Raw genomic sequence first — 26,912 nt, 5'->3', positions numbered from 1 at the left:
ATTTCTAAGAGTGTTTATTCTTGGTGCCTGATAATACCTTACCTGGAAGTGGAGCACCCACAGCATTAGAACAGTTATCAGCTACTGATGATAAACCTTCCACTTGTAACACACTGAGGAATGCACAAGACTTAGAACATGCCAGCAGTTCTTTAATTTCTATAACTGAATGATAACCTCTTCAAACCATTTTTCTATTTTCCATATGGCCATCAACCCAGACAATATTTCCTACAGAGATCTGGGAGCATAGTTTCTCCTATTCCAAGGTGTATTGCCAGCTGGTTTCAGTTCTCTTTTCTTGAGAGACCGTTGAGCTGCTACAGTAAATACCAGTTGAAGCCTGGCAAAAAACCTGTTATCTCCATAGTGGCAATATTCTGAAGGCTTATTATCCAACAATTATAAAAATAGAATCATAGAAACACAAAGTTGAAAAGGATCATGTAGTCCAACTGTCCTCCCATCACCATTACTGCCACAAGCTACTAAACCACATTTCATAGCACCTCACCCAGACGCTGTGTGGGCCACGGTGCCTGAACATCCAAAATGACAGCTATCAGCAGGCACCACAGTCAGTGCAGACAGGTAGTGAGCAACTTAGTGCAAGTTCTGCTCTCAGACACCCTGTGTATAGTTGCTGAAACATCAGCACTGAAGGAACAGGAGCCAAGAAAATTCTGTCCAACAGCAGTGAGACTATTCACTGAGTTCACACGTAGTCTAGGATTTCTGTTTCCATCTCATTTTCACTTCCATCAGAAGGCTTGAAGTCTTCTTCTTCCTCCTCCTCTTCATCGTCCTCATCCTCTGCAGACTCATATGCCAGCTGTTCTTTGCCATCTTCACTGCTTGTTGTACTTGAGAAAAGAGCTTAATTAGGAAGGAAGAAAAGAAGACATGATGACATATCTCTCAGTACAACCTGAAAAAATTTGCAGTAACGTTCATAAAACAGTGAAAGTAAGGCAGAAGCCTGAGGATCACAATTAAGGCTGCACATGTGTAGTGGAAATGCTAAGTGAGGGCTTGAAGCAGTGACTGACCACCTGGTTGGAAGGCAGGGCCAACCCAGGGGAGCATGACCAGAAGGGCTGGAGCCAGGATCCACCCCTGCCCAGACCTCATTTAAGCATTAGCAGTGGAAGCAAGGGTATCTTGCTGGAGATCCCTGCATACCTGAGGCCTTCCAAAGGTAAGCAGCTTTGTTTTGTTTCTGTGTCCACAGCTGCTGCATTTGGGCTTTTCCTCGTTTACTGCAGCTAAAGACTCTGCCATCCTATTATCGCTGTGCTCTTCATCACATAGTGTTACAAACCTGAAGGCTATGATACTCGAATAGTGAAAAAGAAAACCTCTACTCTTTGCTGTTCCTAGTCTCCAACCCACGTCCTGTGGCAGGACAACAGCCTCAGCTCTCACACTGTAATGTACGAGAGCTTGGAACACCACAGGTGGTGAATGCAGTAGTGCTGCTTTCCCAGCACTGACAAGATCTTAATGCAGTCTCTGTGTCATCAGACAAGTGGTAATACACTGCTTGGCATTTTGAGGTTCAAAAGCATCCATACCAGGTCTTGTGGATCTGATTATCTGCTTTATCATCAGAGACATGCTATCTCGCAGATCATCACTAGTCTTTGGAAGGCACCATCCATCCCGCTCCGTGCATTCTGACTCCGTACCATCGTTCCGATGGATGATTTTTTGTAGGCTAAAAAGCAACAAAAAAGAAGGTGAAATGTCAGCCTTCTACACTCAGTTGCAGGCTTCAAATAAGACAGACTGTGGCTTACTTTGCTTTCCTTGAGTTGGAAAGCGTGTTTGGTTATTCATCTGTCGTATGGGAAAGGAAGTTTAGGTGAGAAGTCTGTCCTGTTTTTATTCAGAAGCCAAATACCTCTTAAGTTTCTGGTCAAGGAGAGTGAGAGTAATGAAGTGGATATAAACAGGCTTTGAAATCTAGTTCTAACAGAGGACTCAGCTGGCAGTGTGTAGTACCTTTCCACATTCAAGTCACAGAGTTGATAGAACATCTGGCGATAAGGGGGTAAGGCTCCTTCTCGGAAAATATAGACCGATTCCTAAGAGGAAAAGTGGAAAGGATTTAATGTGCATTCTGAGGTGTAACAGGGCAACTCTGGTGTAATGGCAGAGTACTGAGTAAACAACAAGGCACTTCTTGCACAGATCTGTCCCTAGTCACAAAACACTTACTATCCAAGCTACAGCTTCATTAGTAGCTTGTTACTGCATATCAGCAGTTTTGTTCTAGCAAAAAGGAAGAAAAAAACAAACAGGTTCCTATTTAAATATTCATTTTACCCTGCTTGTTCTGCAGTATGACCCGATAAACACATGGTGATGTTTTGCACTTCACTGCCCTTTAAGTTCTCCAGTTTTCTCAATTGAAACAAAGTGTTCATTGAGTCTAAGGCTGGAGCAAAAGTAGCAATCCCCTGTAAAAAACACCTTCACAGAACAGCAGGTGAAGTTCACAGAATCACAGAATCACAGAATCGTAGGGGTTGGAAGAGACCTACAGAGATCATCGAGTCCAATCCCCCTACCAAAGCAGTTCCCTGCAGCAGGTCGCACAGGTAAGCACCCAGGCAGGTCTTGAACATCTCCAGAGAAGGAGACTCCACGGCCTCCCTGGGCAGTGACACGTTCAAATAGCAGCTCTTCAGGTAAACTTGTGACTTTCAACTCATTCACATCTCAAAGAGAAACCCAAACCCTCAATGAATTCCAAAACAGAAAACAGTCCCTTTTTACAATGCTATTTCAGTATTCTGGTAAGAGAGTAATGCTTACCTTCAGTTTATACCTGCTGGAGGGAGGCTTTTTTGCACCAGATGCACCAGGAGTACCAAGTCCCTGCTTCAGATCGTGTACACTGACTGTATGACTTACTGAAAGGCAACAGAGACCTGATTGGGAACAGATTCACTGTGGCATTGTACTGCTGCCTCCCAGTGTTGATCCAGCGTGGCTGCTCAGCAAAAAGCAGATCAACCCAGCAACTGAGCATGCATGGCTGATCCTTAGGAGACGTTACCAGATAATCAATTGGTCACAGAAAAGATCTGAGTTCTAATTTTGGCTCAGCTGGAGCACAGGAGACACTTCTCACTACCTGAGGGTAGGATGGAGTAAAACAAAGAAACAGCAGAGTCAGACAGCCCTCCAGCTGGCACGACATACCTGGCTTTTTGACAGTGATGGGCAGGCTGTAGTTGTACGTGCTGCGTTTTGCTTTCACTGGCATATCATTGGGGGTGTAACCTAGAGGTGAGAAAAGAAAACCCACAGTGAACTGAAGATAAGCATCCCACAGAATATGCCTAGCTCAGTAACAAGTGCTGGACTACTGTGTGAAACAAAGGCTGATTTTTGGGATCAAAATCACACCAAAGGAACCCTATGTACCACAGCCTGAGTCCTGGTGTCCTGCACATGCAAGCAACAGAGTCTACTGCTAAGTGCTTCCCCTGAGCAAGAGTAAAGATGGCCTGCTGACATCATTTGGGCTTTGAATGCATGGAAAAGGAAAGTCAGACAGCTGATCATAAGGTTTGGAATATGCCAAATGAGGGAAGAAATACTGCTTAGTATAAAAATAAAGAAGTTCATGGAAGAACTGCAGGAAGGAGTGACCTCAAAAGATGCACTCTCCATCAGAGCAGACAGAGCAAAAGGGTTTGAAAACAAACAAAAATAAAAGAACCAAAGGATTAAGCATACAGCAGAGGTGGTCTCAGTGGGTCAGACCCTTTTACCATATTTCATTCCACAGCGAATTCGGAAGTCCAGTACTTGATAAATCTTTGCTTCAGGGTGTTTTCTAGGGTCATACCCAAACCTAACCCATAAGCTCCTCCAAGGACCTGTGATCTGTGTAAACAAACAGGGGGGACAAGTTACAAACAGAGTTATATTGCAGTCTCTTAGAAAATGCTAATGTTTTCCTGCTCTGCCCAAATCTACTTCCTTACCAGTTCCTTCATCACTTTCTACAACTCCTATTTACATACCAAAATTGGACAACGTACTGAAGCCCAAATATTTGTGTGCCTTTAAAAATAATCTGCAAGGTCACAAGAATCTGTTTGGAAAGAAATCTGCTATCGTTGCCAGATGGACAATCAATTTGAGTGTCTGACTGTATGACAGAGTAAACCAGATCCAACAGAGCTAACAGCTGCTGAATCCTGCATGGCTATAACTTCTGTTCAAGAGGAAGATTTAATTTCCCTCTTCCTCTTACATTAAGCTCAGCTAGGACCTCAGAAACTGCAGAGAGCAAGGAACACCCAGGTGATCCACCCTTGCTTTCTGCTAACTCAGACAGGAACAAGGGCAGATACACAGACTTACCATGTAATAGGCCAAACAAGGCAACAGAAGTTTCAGCTTGTCTGGGTGGACACTGATATTTGCTTTAACTGCATTTCGAGACCAGACTGGACGAACCTCAAAGAGCTAAAATAATACATAATAATTTCAGATACATGCTCCTCATTCAATTGCTTGACATGATGGTGTCATGCCTTGACAAGTTTTTATCCCACCCATTATTTACAAAAAGTGCAGCTGCTCTGGACATCAAACATTCTAGTATCCTGAGAAGTATAGCCCCTCTCATTTGAAGGATCAGAGAACAGAAAAAGCAAACGTTCTTTGCCAAGATTTCAAGTGACAGCTGATAGTGAACAGGAATCAAACCCAATGGCCTGGATTGGGAATCCTGGTGTAATTCAACAGGCCACACCACACTAACAGTATTGTACACAGAACTTCACAATCACAAAACCTACAGAGGAGCCAGCAAGTAGTTAGGATTACAGCCATTTCCTGGGAAGTCAAAGAAAAGGGCTGCATGCAGTCTTTTCCTACACAGCACACCAGGGCTGGGTGCCCAGCCCAGCTCAGGAACATGGCACGTACTTTTCTCAGCTCTTCCTCCACCTTCCTATCCACAGGATTGGTGCACACTTTCTTCCAGGCCTGTGCAGCAGCATCCAGTGGTTTGGTTGGCACTTCATCATCAAAGTTCACAAAGATGGCATTGTTGGGGCGCCGGGCCCTGCTGAGGCCAATGAGGTTCTCAGCTGACACCTGGGGATTGTTGTAGCCATCCCTACAAGACAGGGCAAAGGACTGGGTTTGCTGTCTGCCTATGGCACACACAGGCATGAGGATTTCATGGGAACATGCAAAAATGAAGTTTGTTTTCCAGATGACTGAGGAGAAAGAATCAAGCTGTACGAGCAGTGGGTTTTACTTTGGTCTCAGCTCCTCATGGATTCTGGAATCACACACTTGTAACCACGAAGACTTTTGTGACATCAACGTGGAAGGGAAATTGCAGTTAAAAAAACAACACCATCCAAATGGCCAAAGTACCTCTGATGAAAGAGATCCCTTGTGCTACTCGAGAGAAACCCCCCAGGCAGTTTATCACTGATTTGTATGACATGGATTTGTTGCACAACAGGCTGCACATTCTCTCCTTGCTCTGCTGTAACTCCTGGAGTTCAGCAGGGTACAGGGACAGCATAACATGGAAATGCAATTATTAAGATATTTTTTTCCCCTACATGCTGATAAAGGATAGTAGTGAGAAAAACAAAAGCTGTTTCTTGTGGGAGATCTCACAGAATGTTCTTCAGGCATAAGTGACCATGGGCCTGGAGGGAACAGATCCAGTGAATGTGGTCAGAAGAACATATGGCATTGACTTCTCATAGCCTCCACACAGCTCCAGCCCATGGGAAACAGGCAGAAAGCCACACTTGTGTATCCCATGTGACATGTTGTTTCCTGCAGGAAAAGCTATCACTTGTACTGAGCACTCAGTAGCAAAAACTAATGAAATGCATGAGGCATGTATTTAACGCTGGCCTGATGCTTTAAGAGCTTAGATCCTATAACAGCACTGATGTCAGAATGGATTCAATCCATCTCCATATGATGAAAAATGAAACCTTAACTTGAAGATTTGCCCGTTGGAAGTATATATCAAACTAGAAAAATGTGTCACTGTCTTTCCATTCAAGAAACAACATGGACTATTTAGTACAATGAGAAAAGGCACTGACCGGTGTTGGACATCTGGCCGATAGAAATAGTCAACAGGAGTGTCCAGTCGTGAGAAAATTGGGGGAGGGATGTACAGAGGCAATTCCCTATTGAAAAATTCTTCCTTCTCTGGCTTGAGCATTAGGACTTTGTCATACATGGAGGTTTGTTTGCCATCAGGACCAGAATGCATCGCGAGGTACTGGAAATCTGACATTCCTATGGGAAACAAGTCATAAGGAATCATAGAATTATACGAGTCAGAATGCTGTGAAGTGTATTGTGAAGATAATGCTTCTCCCAGCACTCAGCTTTCAGGAGCAGGAGTGTGATAGATCTATGCAAAGCTTTATACAGAAAGGAGGCTGTAATAATAGGTGTGATTTCCCTTCCAGCCTTAAAAGGAAACCTTTCTCTTTCCCATCAGCCTTTAAGCCCTGAGGACAAAAACACCAGCATTACCTTGAAATTTGTAAACCGTCGTGACGATCCCCATGATTTCCATTTCAAACTGCACGTCCTGCTCCTCCGCGCCCACCCGCTTCCTCCCGGTCCTCCTCTTCACCTTGAGCAGCATGGCGGAGGCGGGGAAGCGGTTGGCACACACGGGATGGCAGTAGGGGTCCTTGGGGCGGAAATACAGCTCCAACCTTCTGCCGGGGTCGGCGTAGATCTGCATCACAGACGGCACGCCGTCAGCTCCATGCCTTCACATCACCCCGGGGTCTGAAACGCCTTCCAACCACCTCCAGCACGGCGCCGGACCGCCCCGATACCCCGCGTAACCCGCAGCCCGCCTCCCTCACACGCGGCCTCCGGCAGCCCCTCACCCTCGACACCCCTTCCTCTCCTCCCAGAGTCCGCAGCATCGCGCCGACATCCCGCACCAGCCCCGGATATTCCACGCACACCAAACGCGGAGCGCTGGGCAGCTCCAGCACCCCCGAGCCTCGCTCCGCGCGCTGCCCATCCGCCGCCATCGCTGCCCGGCCCGTCTCCAATCCCTCCCCGCTCCGTCCCCGTCCCTTCCCCGCAGCCGCAGTGCGATGGTTCCGCCGCACGGAGGTTCCGGGTCGCCCTTCGCTTTCACAGCGCGCTGTGCTTAAAGAACGGAGTGTGAGCGCTTTGGAGAGACGCGAGGAGGCTCTGCTGTGTGCATCTGTGTGCTCTCCTCCCCTGAGGGCGGCCAAAGGCTGTAAGACACACACCTGCACTTGGAGCTGTGTAAGAAGAGCAAACAGACGTGGCAGATCAATAGTGAGAGATCGTGGCTTGGAGACTGTTTATGGGTTCTGCTCGCTTGGATAAATGGACTTTGTCAGCTCCCTGGGGGGTGTGCACTCAAAGAACTTTGCAAATAAAAAACCCCACTGGCCTGTACTCATAGACCAGCTGGGATATGCTTGGATAGACAGCTAAGCAGAAAGCAAGAGGCTCCAGTGTCAAGATTAGGGAAATGGACAGGGCAGACATGATAAACATTTACAAAACTAGCAGAGATCAGGAGGTAACAAATTATGAACCAATAATGAGATAGGAATAATGAGAGAGAGGAAGCATCAGATAGATTGTGAACCTGGAGTACCCAACCAACAAGAAAACAGGGAAAGAATCCTTATGTTGGGGGTGTAGGTGGTATCAGGCTATGACGTGTTTTTGTTGTGTGTTCCTGCTTGCAGGACACCCACCACTGCAGTCAAGAATTAAAACATTTTCACAATAGATCTGGTCTCCGAAGAAATCAGTTGGTTGTTTCTCACTCCCACAATCCAGGAGAGCAGGGCTGAATTCACTACCTTGGAATCAGCTTGAGGAGAGCTCAGGAGCAGCAGCAGCAGCAAGAGACGGTGAGCTCACAAAATCACTGAATGTCCTGAGCTACAAGGGACTGATCAGGATCATTGTGGCCAACTCCTGGCTCTATGCTGGGCCACCCAAAAATCAGACCATGTGCCTGAAAGTGTTGTCCACATGTGTAGGCACAGCTGCACCCATGTCCCCTCCCCTGTAGCTTTTGGCACCCATTCTGGCTCCCTGCTAACCCTGGTGTCCCTCGCTGTCCCCTAGGTGTGATGCAGGGCACTATTCCCTATCTCACCACCTCCATGTTTTCTGGGCTTATGCTCCTCCATCTCTATCCTCCTTCTATTCTCCCTTTGCTCAGCCTTCCCGAGAGATTGGGGGTGCAAAACAGAAGGGTTAGTCTCCTCAACAACTGATGCTGCTTCTCGGGCATCCTATATCCAACGCTGCACCCTATTCATCCCATAGCCAACGCTGTCCCCTGAGCATCCCATACGCAGATCCGGCAGGCGCTGGCAATGGGCCGCTCTCGTAGCGCCCCCTGGCGGGCATAGCGCGCACTGCAGCGGAACCTTCCCAGATAAAGAACAGAAAGCAGCTGATGAAGTTCTGGTGAGTTCTGCACAGGTGAGTTCTAGTTTCTCTGGCCTTGGGCTTCACGTTGGTCACGTGGCTTTAAGTGTTTCTCTCCGCGTTTTTAAGAATATTTGCAGTGTTTTCTTCTGCCTGAGCAGAAATTCTTACCCAAAAGTAGAGTGCCTGCAATGTCTCTCCTTTGCTTGCATTACATTTATAAGACCGCAGCTATCTTTGAACTTTCCTTTCATTCTCCACCAAACAAATCTGATTGTGCTCACTGAACACTGGAAAATTACTAAGTGGAAACAGATGAAGGGTAAATACCCTTTGATACAGCAGCCAGGGCACTGTGCACCAAAGCTTCATGCAGCTGGCCATGGCACGGGGAGCATGTTGGTATGGGACAAGGTGGTGAGCATCCATGGTGTTGTAAAGTTGGGAATAGCTCCAGGTACAAATCCTGGGTAACAAATTCTGATCCTCTTCTTAATTCCTTGGTTCAGAGCTGTAGCTCACAGCCTAACTTGGTCTTTGTGAAGCAGAGACTTGTGGCCATAAACCAGTGCAGAATAACCTCCTTGCATTTATTATTATTATTATTGTTAACTGGGGAACATTTCTCTAAGAGATTTGTGTGCATATATTATAATTATCTATGAGATGTTTGTTATAAGTGTGGATGATTAGAATCCAGCAATATCCAGAGGTACAGATCAGGATTGGGTCTGTCCTGACAGGGATCATGCAAGGCACAAGCAAAAACAAACCTTGAGCCAATGATGCACTGATGCATCATTAATTGACCCACTGCTGTCAGGGGAACGTGCTTTGCCAAGAGACTAGATGCTGCTTCCTGCCTAACTGTAGTGATAGGGAGTAAACCGTAATGACAAAGACATTCAGAAGCCAAAATGCCTCAGTTGCAATCAAGCCTTTAATGAACTTGGTCTGTCTTTAAAAGGTGGTTTTGCTTGGAGCAGCTCCACAGTCTAGGACGTCTTTGGCAGATTTAGATAGACCGAATTCCAGTACTTCACATATGGGGTTCTCAGATTCTGTTTCACTGAATCAGAGTTTATTTTATTGTTGATTTCCAGGTAGTAACCACCCTCAGTGGTGTAGGCCGGCCAGGTAACAGGCACCTTTGAATCCCCACTGTTGGGGTCACTGGGAAAAAAGAAATAGAAGTTTAGTTTTATCGTGGCAGATTTGTGTTCTCTGCAGATCTTATCTGTGCTCAAGTAAGGCTTTAAGTGAGTGCAAGGAGAGACTTTGAAATTTAGACAAATGATAGCAATTCTGCTTGCTAGGAGCAACTTGCCAACCTGCATTCTCCCCCTTTGGTTCCCACTAGCACTGGCCCTGGCTGCACAGAGCAAACTGAACTCCTGCCCCAACTCCAGGGTTCAGAAAGAAATGTCATCAGAAATTTTAAGCAGAGATCACAAGTCCTGAAAATGCTTCTGCTGTTCCCAGGTGTTCTTTGGATGAGGAAAGCTCAGAGCAAACTCTAGCACTGGGAGACATAGAGCCAGGTTTGCAAAAGTACAGAGGGCACTCTGCTTTTGAGAATTGCTTCTGAGAAGTTGATAGACAAAAGCAACAGGTTGAAGTGCTGCAGCAAGCTCCAAAGGTGGAACCAGGATCACTTACCCAGTCTTGGCAAAATTGGTCCAATAAGCAATCATGGCAGATGAGACTTTCCTGTGCTTGGGCAGGTAGCCTAGAGGGGTGGCAAAGGGTTTCCCAAACACGTACTGCAAGTCATCAGCGTGGTCTGCCCCTACCCAGCTTGGATAGATGGGCATTCGAGATGGCTGGGAGAACAAATAGCTGTATGTCTTGCCAGTCCTGGGGAAATAAAATAGACTTGATAAGCAACTGTGAGTGGGGAGCAGGAAAAGGAGTGTGGATTCGTAACTATGCTCCAAACACTGATGGAGCCCTTCATGCTGGGAGTAGCATTTTGGTTCCCAAACAAACTCCGAGCTCCTACCAATGCTGTGCTCCTCACCGGGCATTCTGATGGTGCAGGTTTAGTGCCCACTGCGTGGGAATCAGGAAAATGTAGTCGGTAATCAGGTCCACCACTGTTTTCTTCATGACTTCTTGCCCTGGGTTGTCACCCCATGTCTGTGTGTAGAGATCGTACGTCAGGGTGGCTGCTCTCTCACCCCTCTCTGCAGTAAGTCCTCGGACCAAGTCAAAGAACTCGCTCCTGAAAAGACAAGAGGTATGAGATAATTGAGGACCAGCAGCTCGAAGAGGAGTGTAGAAGTTGTCCCAGCTCCCTTTGATGTTTCACATCCAACACCTGTGGTTGGCAACTGTTTGGTGAAGTAAAAGCCAGGAGTTTCAATCCAGGTCTTAGATGGAGAGAAGGTGATCCACAGCTTTCTCAGCAGAACCGCTTGGGTTCCAAATGGGCCATAAGCTCTTTTAGTCCTAAAGAGGGGTCTTATGGGCCAGGCACCCAGCATTTCTGCATGAACACACTCCACACAGAGAGCATCAGGGCTGCCATGCTTATCTCTACTGCTGAGTTCAGGGGTATCTTAAAGATATTTGGAAGGCTTCCCCGCTAAATTAGATCATTTTCTTGAAGGCTCTGGGCTTGGCAACACATGCCTTGGGCACCCCAGCTTGGAGTGACATCCTGTGCTGAAGATAGTGCCCCTTCCAGTCTTTGGTGTTTGGGAATATGTTAAAGTTTCTCTTGATAAGGGTTTTAGGAATGTCCTCTTACGCAGTCATTTTCCCTAATGGACGGTTGATAGCAGGTATATCAACGCCAGCAAATAAATGTCCATCCATGTCATTGACCCCAGCAATGTAGTCAATGTCAGCAGCATTGGCAAAGAGGTTTTCTGGCATGTCAGGGAGGAAGTCTCCATCAACAACAGGAGTGATGGTGAGTGTATGAACCACGGGACCTGCAGCAGGAAGCAAATCCAGAATCTGTTAGGAGCATGGAAAAAACAGCTGTGTGGCCTGGCGTATCTTATTTGCTTAAGAAAAAAAAAAAGATGGATGTTGTCAGTTTGTTGTTGTTTGTAAGCTGTGTTCTGGAATTTCTCTTGCTGCTTTCATGAAACTTTGCAGAACAGAAAGCTACTTGTTCTGGAGCTAAGGCCCAACCCCTAGACAACTCATCTGCCTCCACTGCCACTGCACAACCAACAGCATTCACTCAGCACAGTGTGCACCTGTCTGTGGAGGAGTGACTGCAAAATCTGTCATTGTTGTCCCCTTACTGAATGACACAAGCACTGTTTAAATACTTCTGGCAATCACCCCAGTACCCCATTGAAGGCTTAGTGAACTTTTTGTGCATGGAGGACACAGCATAGGCTGGGGAACATACCAGACAGGGAGGCGAGTTCCAAGTGGAAGGCCAGTGTCACGTCTTTGGGGTCAGTGGCACGGATGCAATTGGCCAAGACTGTGCTGTTATCTGTGGGGCAGCCCACTTTCTCTCCAACCTGCAGAAGAAGAGAGAGACAAAGCTTATGGCATTACTCTCTGAAGCCAGGCTGCATTCCCAGCTTCCCAGAGGAGAGCTTGGTTTTAATCTCGAAGATTCGTGTTTCCAGAGCTCTGTGTTTGGCAGCATGGCTCCTGCTAAATCCCATACTTGCTGTGCTCTTTTCTATGAAATCTCATATTTTTTTTTGTACCCTCAAGTAAGACTTCAGCTTCAGGATTGCTGCCTGGAGTGACACAGCCACGATCCAGCCAGCCCAGGTAGGTGTGCAGGCCACTAACTGTCCCGTGTGCCAGCCTCCCCCTGTGGGTTGGGGTCCCTCTGCAGAGGTGCACGTTACCTTTTTAGCCCAAGTGAGTGGGTTGTCTTGGATGACCCAGCTGCACAAACCGACACCACTTTGGCTGATGGCTCTCTTGAACAGACCGGCATTCTTTGGGGACAGCATCTGCAGCACAAAATAGCACAAAATAGAGAGTTTCATTCATGAAAACATGAAGAAACAATTCCATGCCAGAGCTGGCCGATCCCCCTCACAATTTGTACACAAGGTCCAGGGAAGGAGCCAGCTCTTGTTATACTCAGCAGTTGAAGTAAAAAGGTGGTATGATGAGAAGGAGAGAAGAGGAGGAGAGCAAGGGGGTATGGCATGCATGGAGGAAAGCATCAGAGTGCCAAGGGGGCTGTTTTGCCCATTTGCAGAAATGAGAAGCAGCTATAGAGTGGTCTAACAAGGACAACAGACCTGCAGGGAGACACTAGCAGCACCAGCTGACTCCCCAAAGATGGTGATGTTGTCTGGATCCCCTCCAAAGGCCTTGATATTCCTCTTCACCCAGGCAATAGCCATATGCTGGTCCTTCAGCCCATAGTTCCCTGAGCAACAGAGGGTACCCACCATTCATTCAGGGCAAAGGTGGGGAGCTGGGCAGGGTCCCCTAAGAGGGAGCAACTGTGGTACCTGGCATGTTTTTGTCTCCAGTGCTGAGGAAGCCCAGGGGCCCCACACGATAGTTGAAGGTCACCACAATCACATTGCCCCGCACAGCAATCTCCTCACCATCATAGAGGTAATTGTCAAGGAAGTTGGCTCCCTGACCCCCTCCAAGAAGGAAGGCACCGCCGTAGATCCAGACCATCACTGGCAAGTTGGTGGAGACTAGAAGGTGAGGAGGAAAAGCAGCGTGAAGCACTACACAGCCAGAAGGTGCTGCCTACTTCCATGCCCATTCACTGAGCACTGCTCCACTTGGGCATGAACCTATTGGGGCTGACACAAATGCCCCTGTCATCTTCATTGTCATCTTACCCCACCACAGGAAGAGCACTGGAAAAGCATTCCCAGGACAACAAACCTATGTGGGCTTTCCCTATTGGCTGACATCCCATGCAAATTACTCTCTTTTCTTGACAAGAAAAGAACTTTCACATCTCTACTAGAGTGTAGGACAGTCATTTGTCCAGAAAGGGTTGTCTCCAATTCAAGGACATGATGCTTTGTGATAGCCTATGGCCAAGAAAATCTCTGCTCTGTAGAAGAGGCTGCAGCTCCCAGTGGAATGCAGCTGGGAAACAGTGGCTGAAATCTCTCCTACCCTTCCCACTGAAAACCAGTGCTTGCTTGCTGTGGAAATGTTGCTGTTGAGGGATGCCCCAAAGCAGTTGATCCACAGAAGGCAACTGAGAATCTCCTCCTCAGGTCTTTGCCAAACACATACCCTGTTTCTTCCCTTGAGGGATCCAGATGTTCAGATAGAGACAGTCCTCTTTCCCACGGACATCAGTTTGTGCAACTGTTGTCTGCATGCAGCGACTTTTAAATTCTGTTGTTTTCAGTGTTCCTGAGAGAAGAAAGGGAATACAACAGGTCCTGGTTAGAAGTGTCAGCTCTTTTGGTTGTAGGTTCTGTCCACCCATCTTCCCCTCTGTAAGTCCGGCAGGGGCAACAAAGCCTCCCCACCCACTGTTACGGAGCAAGTGGGACCCTTTCCCATGTGAACTAGCTCCTGCCAGCAATAGACTAAAGAGACAGAAGTTAAACAAAATAAACCCAAAGCTCAATCTTACCTTCCCAGCCAGGATGAGGCTGGGGGTCGTACAGTGTCTTTGGTGGGGCAGCAAAAGGGATCCCTTTGAAGATGTCCACATAGCTCCCCAGGAGTCCCCGTCGTTTATTCTCGCCTTTCACAAAACCTCCCTCGGTGAGCACCACACCAAGCTAAACATGGTACCATCGAGAAGAAAGTAAATCCCTTGCAATCCTTCACGACTGAGGCTTCTCCTGTTGCCAGCACCCACACCTTCCCATGGCTGGAGGGTCCCCCAACACAAAGCAACTCACAGCCTCCTCCCCCCAGCCATCCTGGGATCCCTGGTGGGAAGCCCACAGGTAGCTGCTGCCAGCGATGTGCCCACACCAATGTCCTTCATGTTGCCCTTTGGAGCAGACAGCCAGTAGCAATATCTCTGCTCTTCCATGTGTACATGGTAGACTGTGAGAACCTACAGCCTTAAGATTTAAGCAAAGCCAGATCTGATAAAGAACTGTGCAGGACGCTTTTGTGAAGACACCAGGGACAGCCTTTTCAAGAACAGTACCCTGCCTTTGCTGTCACTGTTTGCAGGCCTTTTTCATGAGCAGACATTGGAGAAATTTGCTCATTCAGGCAAGAACAGGCAAAAAGTCTTAGGAAGCTGTAAGAAATGCCTATGTACTTACTGTCGCAGCCTGTGCCACCCCGAGGCAGCAGCACAAGGCAAAGCTCAGAATCGCCCAGCGAGCCATGGTGTGCACCTGAGGAGCCTGCCTCCAAACACAGCCCAACGTATGTATATATAGGTAGCAGTGCGGCTGTGTGCCAGTGCCATTACGCAGTTTTTGCTCTGAGTTGTGCTGCGTAAGTCCTTGTATGTAAATAGGCCAAGGCTAAACCTTGGCTGAGGGAGGCTGGTGTCGCAGTGTGGGAGCCCTGCAGGTGTTGCTTCTATGGGATGAAGGCCGTCCACGTGTAAGGAAATATCTCAATCAAAATTCAGATAGTGAAAGAGAATCGAACGCAACGGCCTGGATTTGGAATCCTGCTGTAATTCAATAGGCCACGCTGACAGTATTATACACAGAACTTCACAACCAAAACCTACAGAGGAGCCAGCAAGTAGGACTGCAACCACCTGGAGGAAGTCAAAGAAAAGGGCTGCATGCAGTCTTTTCCTACACAGCACACCAGGGCTGAGTGCCCAGCCCAGCTCAGGAACATGGCACGTACTTTTCTCAGCTCTTCCTCCACCTTCCTATCCACAGGATTGGTGCACACTTTCTTCCAGGTCTGTGCAACAGCATCCAGTGGTTTGCTTGGGACTTTTTCATCATCAAAGTTCACACAGATGGCATTGCTGGGGTAGAGAACTGGGTTTGCTGTCTGCCTATGGCACACACAGGCATGAGGATTTCATGGGTACATGCGAAAATGAAGTTTGTTTTCCAGATGACTGAGGAGAAAGGATCAAGCTGTATGAGCAGTGGGTTTTACTTTGGCCTCAGCTCCTCGTGGATTTTGGAAGCACATACTTGTAAGCTGTGACTTAAAGACCTTTGTGATACCACTGAAGAAGGGAAATTGCAGTTAAAAAAACAATACCATCCAAATGGCCGAACTACCCCTAGTTGTCTGATGAAAGTGTTACCCTGTACTACCAGAGAGAAACCCCCCCATGCAATTGATGCTGATTTGCATGCGATGGATTTGTTACACAAAAGGCTGCACGCTTCTGTTTTTGCTCCACTGTAACTCCTGGAGTTCAGCAGGGTACAGGGACAATGTAAGATGGAAATGCAGTTATTAAGATATTTTTTTTCCCTTCTAAATGCTGATAAAGGAGTGCAGTGAGAAAAACAAAAGCTGTTTCTTGTGGGAGATCTCACAGAATGTTTTTCAGGCATAAGTGACCATGGGCCTGGAGGGAACAGATCCAGTGAATGTGGTCAGAGGAACATATGGCATTGACTTCTCATAGCCTCCACACAGCTCCAGCCCATGGCAGTGGCATCACTCCAAAATCTCACATTGGTCTTGCTGAGACTCAGGAGCCTGGGTAGGGGTTTCTGCTGCAGGGTCACCCCCTGCACTGTCCCCTCCTCTGGTTGGGGCTGAACTCCTGGCCCTACGAAGGCACACTTTCCTGTTTCTCACAGTGCTCCCCATCATCAGGTACCGCATACATAGCAGTGTTTGGGACAGCTCTAGCCAGGGCTTTGGTAGTGAGTGTGTATTTGTGTTACAGCTGCTGGTTTTACTGCTCATCCCAGCAGTGCAGGCAATAGAATTGTTCATTGTGGTATGGGGCAGAAGCAGAACTGCCAGCCCTAAATGTGCAAGAGTCCTGATGCAGCCTCCCTCTCAAAAGTGATGAGCCTCATTTGGATACTGTGATATATATATATATGTGTGTGTGTGTATGTACATATAAAGAATGATTGACTCTTTATTTTCAGCCTGTAGGGTGCAGTGGCACTACATTTTCAATGCTCTCCCTGCAAACATCAGGCTTAACAAATGTCTTCATCTCTTGGCTCTGACACTCGAGCTTTAAGTAATACAGCTGATTATCATTAGACTTGAGAGGAAAGCCTCCAGACCTGTGAGAGCAGGTGGCATAACTGCAAAGGGAAATGCTTTAAAAGGAGACAGATGTGACTTCAACTGTGTGTAATTCAGGTGCTGTTAATTCATAGAATCATAGAACGGCCTGGGTTGAAAAGGGCCATAGTGATCATTTAATTTCAGCCTCCCTGCTACTGCTCTGTAAGTACTTAAACTAAAATCCTGTTCCCTTTAGGAGCCCATAGGAAAGGGGCAAGGAGTGCTTTCTTTTCTTTTCTACGATCACAGGTCTGTTTAAACCCTGGGGAGGGGTTGGCAGATGAGTGGGTATGAGGCAGTTCAGTACTTCACGGTTGCTTTCCTGAAGGTTTTGCTTTACTCTTGCCTTGTCAACTGTTGCCCTGGTGTCCCATGGAGCAGCCCCCTGAAGCAACAGACATCTGCTCTGATTCATGTCTTTTTGAAGACGTAATAAGTGGCTTCAGTAGGCTTTATGAACTGTGATTTCACATCGGTGTGAGTACATTAATATTCACAAAGAATACACAAACCCGTAGGGAGGTAAGTCAGTCCTCCTTACTTGTAGTTCAGTACTGAAATATGTACATATGCTTCTTCTCTATGTTTTCTGTTGTTGCATTTAATCTGGTGGAGGGGTGCATCTCTGTCTCACAGATGTTGGAGGACCCACTAGCTTGAGATGTTCCATAAATGTGACGTGAGTGCTCTGTGAATTGCAAACACTTGCAAACATGGCATTTCTGGAACAGTGGGCTCTGACTGGAATATCTGGGCTGAATGCCATTCAGGGAAGTACTACATTTTCTGACTGATCTCTAGCTGTTAAGTGTTTGACAACAGGCTTCTGAGCCATTGAAAGTGTTGGTTATGGTGAACAGAAACTCTTTTTGAAAATACTTTGCCTGGTAGAACTTTATTTCAATGTAAAACAGGATGGATTCTTTAGCTCTCAGTGATGCCATGAGGGCTCCATATCAGCCCTGTGCAATGCCCAGATCACATAGGGTGGAATGTGCTTCATTTCCTTACATGTGTGTTCTCACTTAGCAATATTTTAAGGAGTAAGGACACCGAAAGACAACTATGTTTTATATTTTTATTGCTACACTCCATAAAAAGTCTATCAGGCATTTCAGCCCTTATGCCATGCGATTTCACCAGCTTTTATCTCCCTTCTTTGAGCTGCAGCTTTTCCCCGCTCATCTTTGTAATCTGACATTGTGATTTGTTCGCTTGTATGCTTGTTTTTCTCCTCAGAGAAGATTTGCTGAATCATTGGGGAGGAGGCAAGGGTTGTACGTGCAGCTGGTGGGCCATGATAAAGCCGTGGTCGCATCCAGCCATCAGGGTTTGCAGATGACAGCCGTTCAGTTGAAGGGTCTGAGTCACATTCCCTTCGGAGCTAAGATTGCTGGGGACTTGGGAACTGAGGAAGTGGGGCTGGGAGCTAATACCAGTGACTTATTTTTGGGACACAGAATGAACTGTAGATTCTGATAACTACATTTCTTTTGTTGCATCTCCTGAAAATTTATAATGATGCTGTGAGAAAGCTTGCAGACAAAGGCTTAATCCTTGCCGACTGTTGTCGGGGGGAATATTTATAGGTGAAAAATTAATAGGGGGTAGGAAGATCACAATGCTTTAATGCTCTGTGCGTTTTCTATGGGATTTATTTTCATAATGCCAGGTCTCATCCCAGCACATGTACAGCAATTCTACCTTGCTCTTATCTGTTGATCTCAGGGTATGTCTGTGTTGTTATCCTCATTTTGTGGTTGGGAATCCTGAGACAGAGAGAAGGATAGTGACTGGCTTGGATCCGCTGACAGCAGCAAAGATAGGAGAAAAGTCTTTTTTGTTTGAGTTTCATGTTCATCACTCTTCATGATGCCTCAGTATTAAAAAATGGACTTGCAGTTTCTAGATGCTCACACCTAGGAGTTTATTGAGCCAATTGATTGACAGACAAGCCACTACAGGCTGGATCTAAATAAGGCACTGGGGCAGGGATGTGTGAGTGACACAGTGGTTCACCATGTCCATGCCCTCAGGATGGTGTCTTTGAAAGAACAGGAATGCATCATCATCTGACTTCCCTTTCCCCAGCTGAAGCAAGAGATAACTTCTATTATATAAAGAGAAGAAACCAGCAGTCTTGGCCACTGCTAAAAATCCCACCAAAGTTCTTAATATAGAAGAGCCTAGGATGTAAGATAAAGTCCCATTGCTTTAAAACTCCTCAGTGAGAAAGTAGAATCAACAGTAGGTGGGTTTTTTGATTTGTTTTTAACTCGTAAGCCTTGATGAGAAAGCCTTGAACCCCAGAAGTGCATTGGCCACTGCTAAGTGTGGATGTTGTACTTAGAGCTTGGTTAAGAGCCCTTGATGCACCGAGGAATTGAATGGCCGTGAACAAGCTCTCTGCCTGGAGAGCAGTAGACTACAGGCTGGAACAGAATCAGCTGTGAGAAACATGGCCTGAGAGCAGTGCACAAACCACGAGAGTGTGACTCATCCCACGTAACCTCAGATATCTGCTGTGCTAGGTTCCCTTTCTGATCAGTGGGAGAACAAGGTGCATTAAGGACAGAACTTCTCTGTCCTATTTTAGATGCATACTTTAGGAGGAGCTGGATCGTGCTCTGTGTGCATGTATTTATATGCACACACACACACACATATATATATATATATATGTGTATATATATATATATATATATATATGTAATGTTACTTGCCATAAAGGGAGCCTTTGAGTGACTAGCTCATGTAGAAGATATCTTGTCCTACAATGTTGCTGTCCCCAGCCCTCTATGATATCCAACGTACTCACTTGTAGGCAGGTAGCATGTTCTTGTGGGACAGGCTCAGGGCTTTTACTTGAGCCATCTCTCAGCAAAATTTCCTGACACAGACAGGACCTGAGTCCCCTGTTTCAACCAAAAGACCTGAAGATGAGCCCAATGCCCTGCATGCAGTCCACTACTATGAGCAGTGACACGGTAACAATACGGTTAGAGGGGCTGTAGGAATGCAGTGTGTCTCAGCTCATGGTCTTACACTATTTCTATCCTGCATGGCACATCCTCAGCAAGGAAACCAAGTAGGAAATGTGCTGTGCAACAATTCTTTTACCCTCTGTCATGACTGAGGTGTGCAGAAAGGGAGTTCATCCAAACATGGGAGAGTCTGCTGTATAGATCTGGGTATTGCTGCACTAAAGCTAAGTGTGAAAGGATTTGCTGGTCCATGCTTTCACTGCTCAGAATGGATGAGAAGGTTTTTCTTCTATTTACGTGTTTGTTTTCTTAAAGGGAAAACAAAACAATTTTTTGTATGCTGAAATTTGGTGCCTTAGCGTTAGCCTGAGCTGCTGGAGCTCAAGCTCCAAGCTCAAGGCTTGATGGCAGCCTGTCTGAGGGATCAGCTTGTGCAGTAAGTATCCAAACTTCTGAGTCCGACTCTCCCCTTTGGGCAACGTTCCTAGGAAAGCTTTCCCCCGCACCTTCAGGCCTTTATGTCCAAATTTGCAACTTTCCTACTGCGCTTACCGGTGTCATTTGCATGGACAGGGCTCGTGTCTGGGAGCAGCAGGCTGACAGGTCCTTCCTGCCAATCTGTCTGCTCTTCAGATGAAGTGGTTGGAAAGTGCTCACTCTCCAGTTCCCGCTTTGGCTTAGGCGCTCCGATAAGGCTGGGGCTGTTCTATCTGACACCGGGAGCTGTTCCCCCTCCCTAACAGGCCCACTTTGCTGGCTGACAGTTAGCAGCCGGCAGTGCCTGATAAACTTATCAGGCTAAAGCTGAGCCTGGTGCATGCTCAGCTCCTCCCTGGCCTCAGATTTCCCCATTTCTGGGAACTCTTTGCTCTCTGCCTGCCTTGCAGTCTGGTGAGGTGAATGAAGATCACCCTTGGGCCACCAGGTCAAAATCAGCCCAAGGGCCAGATTGGAAATGCCTGTATTTAGGCAGCATCCTCAGAATGAGGGGGGTCAAGTAGGACGTCTGTAGCATCAGTATCCAGCTCTGTCTCTCTCTCTCTCTCTCTCTCTCTCTCTTAAATATTATTCACTGATGGAAATGCTACCTGACTGATTTATCCTTTGTCTTTCCACTTGCTTCGTTTCTCTGCTTACATGAAGTTTAAGTTTTAATTTGGTGTTCTTGTTGTGCTTGGAGGATTTCTTTCTAAGCTATTAACAGAATTGGGTTGCTTTGCTGAAGTATGTTTCTATCATTCGTTATTAGGATCACAGTAGCACTAAGTAGGTTCCAGCTGAGATCAAGGCTTCATTGTGCAAGGCACTGTTTGTAGGAGATAAGGAGGGGCAGTCCTGTGTCTGATTATCATACCGTTGGGGAGGGGGGGAAGGAAAAAAAACAAGTGAAATAGAAGGGAGAGGTGGAATTATCCTCCTTTTGCAGATGGGCTGAAGTTTTCTATGAGCACCTTTCTATGCATAGGGTGCTGAGCCAATTTCACAAATCCAGAGCTAATGTCTTGCCCAAGGTCATGCGAGAGATGTGGCAGATCTGGCACCTCAGGTCAGGGTTGTGAACATAGGATCCGTGTGTGTCCATGGTGACTGTTAGCTGAAGTGTGCTGGTTCTGTAATTGCTGCACAGGTCTGATATGAGGACAGGCTGAGGGAGTTGGGCTTGTTCAGCCTGGAGAAGAGAAGGCTGCGGGGTGACCTCATTGCAGCCTATCAATACCTGAAGGGAACCTACACCCACGAGGGGAGTAAACTCTTCAAAAGGGCTGACAACAGCAGGACTAGGGGAAATGGATCGAAGTTGAAGGAGGGAAGATTTAGGTTGGATGTTAGGGGGAAGTTCTATACAAGGAGAGTGGTTAGGCCCTGGAACGGGCTGCCCAGGGAGGTTGTGGATGCCCCGTCCTTGGATGTGTTTAAGGCCAGGTTGGACGGGGTCCTGGGCAACCTGATCTGAATGTGTGTGTTTGGTGGCCCTGCTAGGCAGGGGGGTTGGAACTACATGATCCTTGAGGTCCCTTCCAACCCGGGTGATTCTGTGATTCTGTGATTCTGTCTGCATTTTCTTAGGTCTCACCTACCATAGAAGAATTGATTGATTTAGCTGCCCTGGGATGGTTGGTGCGGTTGTTTGGTGCTTCCCATGTGGACGTGTTGCTCCAGGTCAAAAGTGGGAAAACATCTCTGCTTTGTAAGCAGAATAATTGATTAAAACAAACAAACAAACAAAAAAAAAAGTTTATGTAGTATTTCCCTATCTGTGGCCAGGCCCTTTTAATGGCAGGCAGGAATGTTTGTCCCATGCAAGGAAACATGCTTATGCAGCTGTTACTGAGAGACTGTGTGATGCTTCCAGGTTTCCACACGTGTTGCTGTTGCAGTTAGCAGCACAAAACTACTGGCAGCTGGGAGTACAGCTGCATCCCCTTTACTTATGACAGGCTGTGCAGCACTGGGGGAATGGCCTGCTGCAAGGACTCTGCTTTTAACCTTTCACTGAAAACACTCTTGTGTGGTCTAGGATGGGAAGCAACTGGACTCAGCAAATACTTTTTTATCCAATGCAACCCATACCTGTCTGGATCCAAATTTTTCCCCATCCTTTCTCTCATTTCCACTCAGAACTTCTCTAAGTTTTGCCAACACATGTGAGAACTTCAGTTAACTTCTGTCGGTTAATACAATCTGAAGATAAGCTCCTGTATAATGCCATGCTAACCAGGAGAGCACCTTTTCTTCCTGCAGGTGTCCTGTGGCTGTCTTCATTAGGAAAAGATGCACCCTGTGTCCAGACTTAAATCTGCCTTCGATCACAACATTTCTGGGCTGCTTCTCTCAATACCTGAAGGCTGTCTGGAAGACAGAGGCTCACCTCTGCTCAACAGGATTGCTTTGCATGTCCCTCATTTGCTAAACAAAACAGCCCCAAGACTGAGGATTTTCTTTCCCTGGCAATAAAGGAATGAAGGTGTGAAGAGGACTGGGGAAGTGCAGGGTTTATGGTAGGGCTCAGGGAGAGGCAAAAACAATCGGTTCTTTCTTCAGCCACAAAGATTAGTTGAGATTTTGCTTTTTGTTATCTATTTCCTTGATTGACTGACCAGAATGTTTCAGATGCAAGGGGAGATGGTGGAGAAAGGGGTTACTTTCAGAACAGTCAGAACTGGGGAGAATTTGCATTATTGGAGAACAAGGCCAGGTGTGTTTGGACTTGGTGACACCAACTGCCTGATCCTGACAGGTGCTCAGCATCCTTGGGTGCCTGTTGTGTGAGTTCAGTAGTGAGGATCACGTTGGGTTTGAAGCACTTGGGTAGGACCAGACCTGCTTCTTTCCTCTCTCCTTCGTGCCCAGGGAGGTGGTGAAGTCACCATCCCTGGAAGTGCTCCTGAACCAGGGAGATGTGGCACTGAGGGATGTGGTCAGAGGGCATGGTGGGGATGGCTTGGAGTTGGACATGATGATCCTAGACAATGATACTATGATTCTATGACTTTTCAGAGCTTCCAGTAGGATGGATGGAAGCCTGGAGAATAATGCAGAATGGAGCTGCCAGCCCCAGAGAATGGGGTGTTCCTTTCAATCTGGAAATGGGGTGCCACACACTGAGCAGCAGGCCAGAGCAGCCCCTGCTCCACGTTCCTGCCTTGGGAGGTCCATTGCAAGCAGGCTGTGAGGTTACACCGCTGTGTTTGTCACGCTGACTTCGCTGGGGCTGTTCCTCGAGATCTTTACGAGGATCTTTCTGATCTCTCGCTGCTGGGCAGATTGGAACTGTCACAGTATTTCTCTTTGCAAAGAACAGCAGGCAGTGAAACTAAGGTGGGGGTCCCTCCAGCTTCTTGCTCAAAGGACGTCTCTCCCTGATCTGAGGAGCTGAGGATGCATGCTTGGTTTTCCTCTGAGCTGCTGACATCCGTTGCTCCTTTAAGCATAAGGTGGTGTTACCTGGTGGCCTGAGTCAGAGAGGCTCTTTAGGAAGAAATATATATATTTTAAATTGCTTTAGTGCAAAACTCTGCAAGCTAATTCCTTCTTCCTTCTCAAGCCACCTTCCGACTCTTGTTTTTCTGTCTTGCAAGCACCTTTGCCAGCTGGCTTCCTTCCACAACCTGTGTTTGTGGAGATATGTTCACAGAGCTGGTGAGAGTGGGCTAGTCTGCCCACCCCGTCCTGTTGCAACACAGCATGCTGCCCATGCTCACCCAGCTTGTCTTTATTCACTGCCTTTCCATCTCCTGGGAAAGGGTTTGGCTCCCATCAAGTAGATGGGTGAGGCTGGCACTGCCTGCTCTGGTGTGACTGCTCCTTGGTGATGTTTAGGCTCAGGAACAAAGAAGAATGGTGAAAGCTTTATTTCCCAGTGTCCAGGGGAAATAAATGAAAGTTCTTGGGTGATCCTCTCTTTGCTAGAAGCCACCTATTCAAGGCTGTGACTTCTCTGTCACATAGAAATCAGAGGCAGAGAGGAAATGTAATGGATACAGTTAGATCTTGTTCTGCAGGCTCAAACCTAGCTGGCTGCTTTGGATTTGAGTGGTTTTGGTGGCGGTCTTGCTATGGTGCTGATCAATGTACACCAGCATTTCCCTTAAAACTGAGGAGCTTCTCATGAGTCAGAAGCACCTGCTGTCCCCCAGGATGTGGACTGGGTGCTGGTGTGCCTGTTGTTTTGGGGCTGGAGGGTGTTAGCTACAGAGCCGTTCAGATGCTCTTTGTATATCTCTGTTTGCAGATTTGAGGAGGACGAGGGAAATAATAAACACAGTTTGCATTTTTGGCAGCAATTTTAATAAGCTAAAATGGTTTTTACCTTATCTGAGGTTCGTGCATGTGTGTCTGGTGTCACAGATAGGGCCTGGGCATTGCTTTCTCCCTGGGAGCCCATACCCTGACCAGGTTCTGGCATGGTAAAATGCAGAACAGCTCAGCATGAGCAGAACAGGGGAGCAATGCTGTACTGTCACCCCACTCCTTTCCCCTTCTGCCCCCACTGCTGGCACCTCCAGAGCTGAGCACAAGACTTTATTGAGATGAATGTTTTTAGCACAAAGCACCCTGTGTTGGCAGAGCTACTGAGAGGTAACAGGTTTATCAGTTAAATCCCAGCAGGCCTGTACACGTTGTCGCTGTCTGGTGTATTGCAATAAAAATATACATTAGAATAAGTATAAATACATATTTACAGTGTGCAAGGACAAGCCAGGAGTACAGACTCTGTTTCGAGTTGCCAGGCCATGTATTAATGAGTAACAGCTTAAGCAAAGAACAAGGGCAAGTATGTTTTAAATCTTAGTAAGGAGAATGGCTTTGGATTTGCAGCAGTGTAGCTGAGGACAGGATCAGAACTCTTTTCTCTGGGCAGTAAATGAATTTTCCACCTGGATTGCTGCTTCTTTGCCCGTGGGGGCAGCCTTCCTTAATAAGCATTTGGAGTGAGATGGTGGATGGCACAGCCCCTTCTGCAGGCTGCTTCTCATAGGAGTCATCGTGCGATGCCATGGAGTCACGGAGTGGGCTGTGCCCTGCTGCAATGCCCCACTCAACAGCAAGCACTTGTCTTTTTAATGCTATAGTAATACTTTGTCCTTCCTCTCAAAAACTCAAGGGACTTTACAAACCTGAGCGAATGACTCCTCATCACCAAGAGGTGTGGAGAAATAGAAGTCAGAGCAGTGCAGTGACTTGCCAAAGGTTATGTACTGAGAATACAGCAGAGCTTAGAGGAGAGCCAGCTATTTACTTCTTCCTGTGCTTTGTTTCAACCTCAACCTGTAAGAAGGAGGAAATACCACTGCTGTGTTTGTGTAATATTTGTGAAGTACTCATATCATGCCAGTGTATATGGGTTAGACCACTTCCTCCTGTAAGAGTGGAAGGAAATCATGTTTCTTTGGCCCTTGACGTCTACATCCATGGTCATTCCTGACCGTGCGGTGACACAGAGCTGTCCAGGACAGATTTAAGCCAATAAATCCAGCACACAGTGCAACACTGGGGAACATCCCAGCCTGGATTCTGAGAGCCAGTCTCTCTCCCAGGGTACTGAGATCCAGGGCTCATTAGCTTAACCCCAGTGCTGTGGCGTAGCCTTCACTGGAGTTCATCTGGTTGTCCCTTGCTTAGGGATCTTAGCTGGAGGATGTGGGTGTGGAATGCATGCAGAGACCCTTGTTATTAGTTAGGGATAGGAGCTATTTTTTTCCCAATATTTTCCTCCTACTCCAAGCTAAAAATAGGATGCAGTTAATTTGTCACTTGATCACAGTAAATGCTCCACTGAAAGAAAATGACTTTAGGTGTCTGTTGCTGGAATTTATGACCTGGACAAGTCTCTGCAGAAGCCCTGTCCGGGTTAAAAACAACTCACTGAACACAATCTATTTGCATGCCCTATCCTTATCTTTCTAACCATCAAAGCAGAACATGGTTACAGCAGCAGCTTGGCACAGATTGTGGCTGCCACTAGTGCAGGTGTTCCCACCTCACTGCTGGTCAGGTCGGTGTGATGGACTGAATTCTGAATGGTGTAAATCCAGAGTAATTGTGACCCTGGAGGAATTCCCCTGCATTTACGCTTGAGCAGGTGATACCAGATCTGGCTTGATACCTGCTGTAACCAAGAAGTGAGAGCTCTCACAGGTTTCTTTGTCACATACTGGGGTGTGTAAGGCTCTGGGGTTGCAAGAACACCAAAGCAATGATATGGCATTGTCACTTCTCAGGAAAGTGCAGGAAGCGATGTGAGCTGAATGAAATGAGAGTCCCCATGCTGGATGGAAATGCTGCGGAGGGTTGTCTTCCATGAAGCATGCACTGGCAGTGGGACCTCCAGCAGAGAACTGGAGCCATCCCTCACTTGAGACTGTGTTGGGTCTCCCGGTGCCTCCGTAAGTCCACCTTACGTTGGAAACCCTTGGCACAGAGCTCACAGCTGAAGGGCTTGAAGCCAGTGTGCTTGCGGCTGTGGGTGATGAGGTTGGAGCTCTGGCTGAAGGCTTTGCCACATACCTGGCATTTGTGGGGCTTCTCTCCTGCAGAGCAAAGAAGATGGTAAGAAAGATCTCAAAAGAGAGAAAGAAATATGCCTGCCAGTGTCTGTGCTCTCCTTGAGGAGCAGAGGGGGATTAAAACCAGAGGCAGCCCTCCCCATCTTGGTCCCAGGCCCTTTCTGCATCCAGGGCTGGGGGTGAGCATGCTGTGGACCAGAGGCTGGATAATGAGTGGCTCCTCATTACACAAAGGAGGAGGTGCATCTCAGGGATGCTCAGACTTACAAAAGAATGACTTAGTGTGTGTGTGTGTGTGTGTGTGTGTGTGTGTGTGTGTGTGTGTGTG

General features: G+C 47.1%; 3 protein-coding genes across 5 annotated transcripts in view; all 3 read right to left on the bottom strand.

Annotated features, from left to right (window-relative positions):
* Nucleotides 1-131: 131 nt before the first annotated feature.
* Nucleotides 132-7,067, bottom strand: GTF3C5 (general transcription factor IIIC subunit 5). 2 transcript variants are annotated; one of them, XM_042831011.1, is made up of 11 exons: nt 6,918-7,067; nt 6,550-6,760; nt 6,108-6,306; nt 4,954-5,146; nt 4,384-4,488; nt 3,786-3,900; nt 3,211-3,291; nt 2,821-2,918; nt 2,005-2,087; nt 1,575-1,717; nt 132-876 (listed from the first exon to the last, which is right to left on the bottom strand). In XM_042831011.1, the coding sequence occupies exons 1-11, from the start codon at nt 7,065-7,067 to the stop codon at nt 716-718; spliced, it is 1,539 nt and encodes a 512-aa protein (XP_042686945.1). In that variant the 3' UTR covers nt 132-715. The 2 variants fall into 2 exon arrangements, with proteins under 2 accessions (XP_042686945.1, XP_042686946.1); XM_042831012.1 differs by having other exon boundaries at nt 6,997-7,067.
* Nucleotides 7,068-9,385: 2,318 nt separating this feature from the next.
* On the bottom strand, nt 9,386-14,742 carry CEL (carboxyl ester lipase). Its single transcript, XM_042830903.1, has 11 exons — nt 14,673-14,742; nt 14,021-14,171; nt 13,672-13,794; nt 12,915-13,112; nt 12,699-12,829; nt 12,294-12,401; nt 11,834-11,951; nt 11,216-11,402; nt 10,484-10,687; nt 10,123-10,320; nt 9,386-9,636 (listed from the first exon to the last, which is right to left on the bottom strand). Exons 1-11 carry the CDS (start codon nt 14,736-14,738, stop codon nt 9,459-9,461), a joined length of 1,662 nt encoding a protein of 553 aa, XP_042686837.1. The 5' UTR covers nt 14,739-14,742; the 3' UTR covers nt 9,386-9,458.
* A 9,664-nt stretch (nt 14,743-24,406) lies between these two features.
* Nucleotides 24,407-26,912, bottom strand: part of GFI1B (growth factor independent 1B transcriptional repressor) — a 10,740-nt gene continuing 8,234 nt past the window's right edge. For both annotated transcript variants that reach the window (XM_042831018.1, XM_042831019.1), the window contains exon 7: nt 24,407-26,608. In XM_042831018.1, coding sequence (XP_042686952.1) covers nt 26,430-26,608 — 179 coding nt within the window. In that variant the 3' untranslated portion in view covers nt 24,407-26,429. The remainder of the gene's footprint in view (nt 26,609-26,912) is intronic.

Source organism: Centrocercus urophasianus, unplaced genomic scaffold, assembly GCF_019232065.1.
Source record: "Centrocercus urophasianus isolate 14NV4802_14NV808 unplaced genomic scaffold, USGS_Curo_1.0 seq_34, whole genome shotgun sequence".
Taxonomy (NCBI): Eukaryota; Metazoa; Chordata; class Aves; order Galliformes; family Phasianidae; genus Centrocercus; species Centrocercus urophasianus.
The sequence above is the reverse complement of the archived record's forward strand: the minus strand, read 5'-3'. Positions and strand labels throughout refer to the sequence as shown.